The 9,625-nt window shown below is 36.1% G+C and overlaps 1 protein-coding gene across 1 annotated transcript; it reads left to right on the forward strand.

The window, feature by feature from the left end:
• The first annotated feature begins 429 nt into the window (after positions 1-429).
• LOC6505092 lies at positions 430-7,351 on the forward strand. The gene is made up of 4 exons (XM_032452109.2): positions 430-487; positions 2,384-2,896; positions 2,965-3,165; positions 6,384-7,351. The coding sequence occupies exons 1-4, from the start codon at positions 485-487 to the stop codon at positions 6,879-6,881; spliced, it is 1,215 nt and encodes a 404-aa protein (XP_032308000.1). The 5' UTR covers positions 430-484; the 3' UTR covers positions 6,882-7,351.
• The last annotated feature ends 2,274 nt before the right edge of the window (positions 7,352-9,625 follow it).

The following is a 9,625-nucleotide window of genomic DNA, read 5'->3' on the forward strand; positions in this document are numbered from 1 at the left end:
TCGGGGGCAGCTAATGCGAAAAAAAAAACACTGCCACCGAGAAAGTCACTCCAACCCAGAGCTTCACTCACTCCACTCCACTCTCTTTTTTTGTTGTTATTTTGTATTTTTTTTTTTTTTTTATTCTCGCTCTTTTCAAGTGGGTTGAGAAATCGGCAGCGACTTCGACAATTCGATCGGTTTCGGAATCAAATCATAGCGAACAGTCGAAGGCAACGCGTCGCCACTTAACGCGAAACTTCCAATAAATAAATTATATTTTCCAACCGAGTTGCCAAAAAAAGAAAATAAAGAAGGAAAAACATACAAAGTTCGCGATTAAATTTATTATTTTTTTTTATTTTATTTTTTAAATTATTTATTAAAACGCCTTAAAAAATAAAAAACTGAAAACAAGACAAGTGAAGTGCCAAGAAAAAAATAAATACAAATTTTTGCAAATAAATTTTATGCAAAAATTGTAAAGCCAACGATTTTTATGTAAATGGTAAGTAAAGTGAAGAAATTAAAAATTAAATAATAATATTTAAGATTTGTTAAGAACACCTGTTGTTTTTTGTGATAAAAAATATTAATAATATTATTATGTTTTTTTTGTTAAATCTTTTGCCAATAAAGTCGAGTAACAACAACAAAATAAATATAAAGCAAATCGTTAAAAAACATGTGAAATTAATTTACACGTTCCGTCTGCCCGAGGGGGGATGCGTCAGCGATAAAGACGGCAAGTCGGCCAGAGAGAGAGCGAGAGCGAGAGAGAGAGAGAGACAGGTAGAGATAACTCAAGACCCTGGTTCTTGGCCATGAATTTCACAAAAGCTTGCAAGAAGTATTCCTTGATTTGTTTTTTGGGCCCCAAGTTCGTTGACCATCTCCCGATAGATACTATTTCCTGGCCTACCCCACACTATCCCCAACTGACCCACCCCCTCCCCCAAAAGGGAGCTGATTCAGTCTGCCAAATAAAGAAATTTATTTTTAATTTTAAATAATTATGTCAGCCAGATAGTAGAGCGAAAAAAAAAGAAAGAAAAATAATACGATAACAATAAACAAAATCACGCACGCTTCGGGCCCCCCAAACAATTGCGATTATGGCCGAGAGCGGTACCGGGAATCCCCCAAACACCAGCGACGTCGTCGTCGCCCACTCACTCTCTCCCCCTCTCTTTCGCACTCACAGTGTTAAGGTCTCACGTGCGCGTCGAACCTTTCGCTCACTCTTATTGGCTCCCCAAAAAAAAAAAATATACAAAATAATAATATATTTATGCGAATCGTTGAAAGTTAATATATAACCAGTCGGTTTAGTGGCTTTGTGACTTATGGTAATTACCCCCTCGTCTGCCACACATTTTGGCTATAATTCGCACGCATGCCCTCTTGGGACTCAGACTCAGACTGGTTATTACCCGACTCGGACTCGGACTCGGACTCGGGCCAGTTAACTTCTTATCATAAATTCTAAACTTGGCCAGCACTGGGTACTTTGGCTAGAAAGTTTCCAAAAGGGAGGGTTCGTGGGAAAAAGCAGAAAAACATGGAAGGTTCAAAGTTCGGGGAAGATAGGGGCTTTTGATAAGGTTTAATATTTTTTTAATTATTTTAATTAAGAAATAAATATTTTTTATATTTTTTTCTATTAGCTGTAATAGTTTTTAGGGATATCTATGGGAAAAAATATCAAATTTCTTGCAAAAACATTAAAAATTGATTTTTGATGTTTTTAAACTCCTTCTTAAGCCTAAAAATAGGGTTTTTTTTAAAGGTATGTTATTATCAAAACTTAAGAAATAAAATAAGTCATAAATTATAATAATAATATAAACTTTTAAAAGGGAAACTATATAGAGAACTAAATATTTGAGTTAAAATATAAAATAGTTATAGAAGCTGAACTATTTATCAATTTTAAATATTTAAAAGTGCTTTTAGGACTTAAATTAATTCAAAATAGTTTCTATCTCATCAAAAATCATACATTTATGATAATTTTATAAAAATAAATTGTGATATTTTTGATAAAAAGAGAAAATAATTTACTAGTTTTTAATAAAATGAAAGGTTTAAAACTTATCTTAAATCATTTTTTTAAAGGAAAATAGAAAATAAATAAGTTAAAAAAATACAAAATATATTATTAATTAATTGTTATATTTTACACCATAAAATATTAAATAAAAAAGTATGGAAAATATCTATTAACATATTAAATATTTATTAAAATTTTATTTTATTAAATATTATTTATTACCAATATTATTATTATTTATTAAATATTATATTTATTATTTTAGAATTATTATCAAATAATTTTTAAATAATTCCCCAACTTCAATTAATTAATTAACTAATTTTCTTCCCCTCCTCTCCCCTCCCCCAGACGACAGCTGCCTGTCCGCTCGACGTCGGCAGAAGCAGAAGCAGCACCGGTAGCAGCATCAAAACGGCCATCGCACGGGCAATAACGGAACCGGAACCGGAACCCCAGCCGCCACCACCGCTGTCGCAGCTGCGGATATCCCGACGTCGACCGAGGAGTTCCTGGTCGCTCCTGGCTTTCGTCACCATAATGTGCCTCCAAATGCACTTCGGCGGTGGCGACTTCGGTGGTGGTGGTGGCTTGAGGGGCGTGGCCGGTGCCCCCCTGCAGGACACCTCAGCGGGCAGTAACAGTGCCGAGGAGGTGGCACTGATGGCCGGAAGTACACCGGAAGTGCCACAGAAGCGCCTCCATAAGCGCCATCATCCCAATTGCAGTTTCCGGTGTCGGTTCCAAACGGAACTAAACGCCAGCCTGGAGGTCCTGGACTGGGAAAACACCTGCGGCGGCAACTGGACCGGCAGGGACATCAAATACAAGCACAGGCCCAACACCAACAAGAAACGGAGGATGGTAAGATACTTCTAACTATTATTAATTTTTAATTTAATATTTAATTTGATTTATATTTTACTTTGCAGATCCTTAAAGGCCTCCACGATCAGACCAACAAGGAGCTGATTATCCTGCAGGACGACGACAAGAACCGTCGCACCACCAACTCGGAGCGGGAGCTGGCCAAGAAGTACAACAAGGCCATCGACCTGAAGCAGCGGGAGCGGATGGCCCTCCACAAAAATCAATACAATTTTTTGCCAAAATTAAATGCCACAAGTTCTCAGGTTGGTCTTCATTATTATTTATTTTTTAATAATATTTTTAAAGATTAAGAAAAGCGATTTAAGAGAGCTTCTCCTGTTGCCAGGGGGCGGCTCCTACCTGGCGAGGAGAGGTGAGAAAAAAGGGGGGGTCACGTGCTCACCTGCGTAGGTGCAAACAGACCGTCACAAGTTTTAAATGCCCGCGTTGCGGTCATATGAGTTTCCAGTCCGAGTCCGAGTCCGAGTCCGAGGAATCGTGCCAGCCGACAGCGAGAGTGGCTCTAAAAGTTACTCTTAAAAATGCAAATACAAAAAAAAAAAAAACGAACCATTGTATATTTATTTTTAATTAAAAATTAACTCTATTTTTTTTCAACATAAAAATGGCACATAAAGTTGAACGATTTTGTGACTAACTCATGGACCGCACCTCGCTACGATTCGTCAGCATTTTTTCTGAGCAATTCGGGACGCCCCATTAACAAACAAAAAAATAAATATAAAAAAATAACCAAGCACGACAGTCCAGAAAAAAATTAAAAAAAAAAAATTAGAAAAAAAAATATTTAAGAAAAAAATATTTAGCTACTGATGGCATAACAATATTAAAATTAAGAGCAAATTAAAGGCGCGCGCGATCGGCGATCACGTTTTATTATCGTTTTCGGATCAAAAAAAAAAAATAATAATGAAAAATAGCAATCTGATGGCTAATTTAATAAACAAACAGAAGGAACTCAGGCGGCGCACACTTCTGACAAGCAAACACCAAGGAGCGCGATATATCTGAATTATAGACCATATTATAGACCACATTATAGACCATTATAGACCACATTATAGCCCCAATGTATCAAGTTTCCAGCTAATTGATTTTTTTCAACTGGAAGTCTAGAAGCGGAAGGGAATTCGGAAATAGTTGGGGAATTGAGTGTCGCATTCATGGGAAATGAGTGTAGGGGTTGGGAAAAACCCACTAGACCGATAAGCCCCATGAATAATATCAAAAAAAAAATATATATATATATATTTAAAATAGGTATGGTCTTTGGAATGTGGAAGCAAAAAGTGGAAGTATTCATGGAGTTTAGGGGCTAAGCCAGCAGTACTTGCGACAAGGTGACTTATTCGATCGAGAAACGAGTGAACTTTGGGCTTCTCAAATAAAAAAATAAAATAATTAAATTTAAAAAGAGAGCGGAGTCTTTCCGGAATTAGCAAACTCATCTCAAGTCAGCTAGAAAACTAAAGACAAGACTCAAGTCTTGAAAACAAAGTTCACTATCTACCTGGTTTATTGGCCATTTCAGTCAAGCATAGTCCACTCTATCAGTCAGTCATTCAGTCATTCAATCACTCAATCAATCATGGCGATGAGAGGCGGCGAAGCCCGGCTTTCGCTGAAATTTCTCAATTGTCGTCACAAGTTTTTTGGGGGAAAAATACCCGATCTTTGCTGTTTACACAGCCAGAAAATGAGTTAGCGAATCATTTTGGTTAAATTTGCATAAAATATGTATATAATTATTATTCATTTTGGCTAATTTGTGGAGTTTTCGGGGAAATGGAAAGTTTTTTGTTTTTTTTTTATGTTTGGGAGTAATAGTGATATAGTTGCGGAGTTTTTGAGAAATTTAATTGTAATATTTAAGTGTTTTTCCTTTGAAGTTTTAGTTTTAAAGTGGGGAATTTAACTATTATTACTAGTTACTAAGTTAGTAGTTTTTTCACATATACATATTTTTTAAGGATAAAATTTTTTAATACATTTTGTTTCTTTTTTTCAACCAGTTTTTTAAGATACTGGACTTGGAATTGTGATTTTTATGATACTTATTTTAGAAGAAAATACATTGTTTTGGTTAATTTTCTTCAGGCTTTGATATTTTTTATTTTATTATAATTTTTATTTAATTTTTTATAATTGCTATATTTTTTTTTTGCGGTGTGTAAAATTATTTTCCCATCAAAAAATCCCTTAAAATGACTTATCAAATATCCCCAACTATTTCCCTCTCTGCATCTAAGCTGGGAATCTTTCCGGCCGGGGGGATGTGTGTCAATATTGGCCAGAATCCGCGTCCCGGCTCTGCGTCAATCGGCGATTACGCCAACTAATTGTTGACATCTCTCAGTCGGCGCCGATCGCAGCAGAGCCGTGAAGTAATGAGAAGGGTGGGGAGTGAGGGGAAAGGGAAAGAAAGAGAAAAAAGAAACGGTACCCATTTCCGATCGTATCCGATCCGATGACAAGGTGCCAAGACCTACGACTGATAGAAGAAGTCTATTTTTAGGCACGCGGCTCGGCTTGACTTCGGCAAAAAAAAAAAAAACAAATAAAATAAATAAAAACAAAAACAAATAATGCTGACTCGGTGTTCGATACTGGGAAACAGCGGCCTTTTGACGTCACTAAAAAACTTGCGGCATATTCGCACTACAAACAAAAACAACAATAACAAAAATATGAGAAAAAAAAATATGTGAGAAAATTGATAGGGTTGAAATGTTGGGATTGGGGGGAGGGGGCGGTGTTTAACGATGTGATATGTTTGAGTTTTCAACGCTCATTTACGGTAAATGACACACTCGCGGCGAAAATAGAGAGAGCGGCGCGCGACGGCATACGGGGCGCATACGTGATTCATGCCAACGAAGCGAACCGAGCTGTGGATTCCCCCAAAAAACGCAACAGTCAAGGGGGGGGCGGCATAGTGTTGGGGGTGGAGGAGCGGCGCAATCCCCAAGCCCACCCAAGCGAGGGAGGCCTAGAGTGGAAGAGAGAGAGAGAGAGAGCCTACACTTCATGTGTATGAATGAAACGAGTGAGACGAACGCCAAACGTACGATGACGACGACTACGTCACGAAGCTCACGAAACGAAGCCTCCAAGGGGGAGAGCAGTGGAGCTTGGCACAGAGAGAGAGTGAGAGCGTAAAGGCAGAGAGCAAAGCAGAGCAAGCTGGCTTTTCACTTTCAGGCAGCGCAGTCGACGCCGTTCAGTCAACCCAAAAACAATTGAACCACCACCACCCCCCCCCCTTTCTCCACCCAACAAATGCCCTTGTGGGGGGGTCTCTATGTCATATAGATAGGGTTTCAAGGGTGTTCTAGATATCAGGGTATTTTAGAGAATTATAAAAGTATTTTTTTTTTTAGACTATTTAGAATTAAAAAATAATTATATTTAATTAATTATTTATTTTAATTAATTTATATATATATTTTTTTAATTACAGTTAAAACTGCGTCACGTGCACCGCGACCTTCAGCTCTACGTGGGCGCCTTCAGCTACCTGCGGCACGCGAAACTGCACTGGGACTACGCCAACCTGCAGGCGGAGAGCGTGATGTCCGCCGATCTGGAGCGCCTGCGCGCCTCCGCCCGCCGTGCTCTCTGCAACGTCGAAATGGCCATTAATGCCACAAATCGGTTGTACCCCGCCCACGTCCCTGCCGGTCATAAGTTGCGACGACCCATGACCCGCCAGCTGATGGAACGAAAATTGCAAAAGTTCAAAACACCGCTGGTCCAGTTGCATCGGCAGGCGACCTTGGCCGCGGGGGGGGCGGAGATGATGCCGCCCAATCTCCACTACGATCAGCTGGCGAAGGATGCTCTCTTTGTGAAGTTCAAATTCGTTAGATACCTGAAGAGTATCCGCAAGATACTGAAAACGCAGACAAAGCCGAAGAATAGAACCAGTCACATTTCCTCTCAACACCATTCCGCATAAAACACGAGGCTCACATTCCATTTTACAAATTTAAATCCTTAAAAACAACATCCTTAAAAAAAAAACATCCTTAATTTATTAAAAAAACATCGAAAAACTATTTATTACGCAATCATGAATCACATTTATGGAATTATTCCACAACAGGCTATGATATGACAACCGAATATGAAATAATTCACAAATCTTAATTTTTTAAAAATATTATTTTTAAAAATTATTACATTAAATTTTTTTTGTCAGTTTAGTCTTTAAGAGCCACAATTGTATTATTTATTATTTTGTGTCACATTCCCGAACTATTCTAAAATATTGTAACTATGCCTTGTATTACGATGCTGTGATAATAGATCTATTACGATCTATATCGTATACGATTTATACGATATATATTATATATACGATATATACACCTCTTATCAATTTTTTAGCTTTTTAATGTAGTCCAAAAATAAATTCTTTTTTTTTTTTTTTAAATAGAAAACAAAACAAATGAAATGAAAATTAAAAAAAGAGTGGTTTTCTTTCTGGGAGGGGGAAGGGGAAGGGGGTTTGAGATATCATATTATTTTCCCACAGAAATCGCGCATACGCCATGGTTACCCCTATTTTAATGGTCTGGCAGGAGGTTTTAATTGCAGAAGAATTACTCGGGCATTTATAGACTTGTTCAGATACTTTACGACCTGCGGAATAATAATTCTCTCAGTGTTTTTTAACCTTTTTTTTTTTTTGTTTTTTTGGTCAGTTGTCCCCTCTCGGTGTCGCAGCAATTTTTATGACATGAACCCGAGAGGGGTTCTCTGATTTAATCTCTAAAATGGGATCTACGCGGTGCGCACCTATACTCTTTTTTTTCTCATTCTGGATATGAGAAGAAAACGGAGTCTGAGTCTTCTGGATATCCCTTAAAACCTATCCCGAATCCCTGGACTTATATATTTTTTTTTGTATTTTTTTTTTTATCGCACACAATCAGCAATTGTCATTAATTTCGGACTCTGTGGGTTTTTTCTTGTCGTGTACGTGCTCCGATTTGTCTGGAAGAGTGGAGAAGACTCCTCTTTCCATTTTCCATTCTTCGGGACTGGACTTTTGATTCAACAATTTAATATGACCAGGAGAGGGGAAGAGGAGATGCCCCCATTTAGAGATGGTTATCACACCCAATTTTATGATGTTCCTCACCCTTTCTCTTTCACCCTCTCTCTCCATCTCTTTCTTCTCTAGAGAAGAGTCACGGGATTGAGGCACATGAGACTATGCAGAAGAATCCATTCATAGTAGCATCTTTTTGAAAATATCTTAGCGCCTTCTCTTTCTCTTTTCCCCCCTACTTTGCATGCATCGTGCGTAGTCTTCTCCTATTGCCTTCTCTTTCTAGGCCTATGTAGCCGTCTCTTTCGGCGCGAAACCCTTTTTCAGGTGCACGTAACGCATCTATCTTCAGTTTTGATAGGTTTTTATTGGCCTGACCTTTATTAAATTGAAAATTATGTCTTTCTATGAGAAATGTTGAAATTCCTTTGGGTTTCCCTTTTAGAGCCAACCCTTTAAAATTTCTTATCGGGTATATGGGTTTTTTTTGAGTATTTGATTTTTATTTTATGGTTCAAGGAGTTTATGTACTGTTTTTAATTGAAAATGTGTTTAATTACTATTTCTTGGAGGTATTATTGGCATTAAAATCTAGATATTATTACTTTGAGCCTTTTTTTAAAGAAATCTTAAGTTGAAAAACTTTAAAAAATGGGTTTTTGAAAGAAATATTTTTATTTAAAGTTTAGTAAAGTAAATAAAGTAGCTAAAAAAATACTTTAATAAATTATTGTATAAAAATTAATAGTATTAATGTATTTTTTTGCTTTTTATTTATTTAAAAAAATCATTTTAGATTTTGAAGTTAAATTTATATTTAAAAAAAATGATTTATTAGATTTTTAAGTGGAATTATACATTTAGAAATAAATTCAAATATCATAAACCTAGTTTTGGATTAATTAATAATTATTTTTTAAGAAATATATATGAAATCGTGTTTATTATGAAATATTTCTTTAAAAATAGGTAGAAAAAAGTTTGATTTTTAATAAAATAATATTTTCTTTAAAATAATACTTTGCCTTTTGAATTATAATGTAAAAAACTAGTCTTATAAGCTGCATTTTCTCTAAAAACAAAATATTATATAAATATTATACCTCTTTCCCTTTTTTCCAGGGTATCCTGCTGTTCTCAACCCTTGATTTAATCTGATTATTTCTGAATGAACTTTTGCGCCTGCCACTGATCTAATCTAAATGTTTATTTTGTTTATTTTTTCTTTGTTGTTTTTGTTTTTTTTTTTATATATATACTTATATATATGTTTATATATTTTGTTTTTGTTATTTTTTTGTCCAGCCTGTTCCCGTCACCGGTCACGTGCAACTGTTTTTTTTTTATTTTTGTCTCCAACTCGGCGGCAATTAATTTAAAATATCTTATTTCATTTGTGTGTTTTACTTTTTTTCTGGTTCTGTCCCTCTTTTATATATAAATATTTTTTTTTTGTATTTAAGTTGTATTTTTGAGTTATGTTTTCCGCTGCAGATTTACTTTCAGATAATGGGCGTTACATTTATGTTCCCTTAAAATGTTACCAGTTTTCTTGTTTATTTTTTTTGGGTAAAAATAAAAATAAGTAAGAGAAGTGGGGAGGGAGGAAGATGACCACCCACCAAGGTTGTGAGGAAACAAGTTCC

The sequence above is a fragment of the Drosophila ananassae genome, chromosome XR (assembly GCF_017639315.1).
Source record: "Drosophila ananassae strain 14024-0371.13 chromosome XR, ASM1763931v2, whole genome shotgun sequence".
Taxonomy (NCBI): Eukaryota; Metazoa; Arthropoda; class Insecta; order Diptera; family Drosophilidae; genus Drosophila; species Drosophila ananassae.

Coding starts and splice junctions, on each gene's coding strand:
- LOC6505092 (XM_032452109.2), top strand. Junction 2,897..2,964: donor CCAACAAGAAACGGAGGATG/GTAAGATACTTC, acceptor TTTACTTTGCAG/ATCCTTAAAGGCCTCCACGA. Junction 3,166..6,383: donor TAAATGCCACAAGTTCTCAG/GTTGGTCTTCAT, acceptor TTTTAATTACAG/TTAAAACTGCGTCACGTGCA.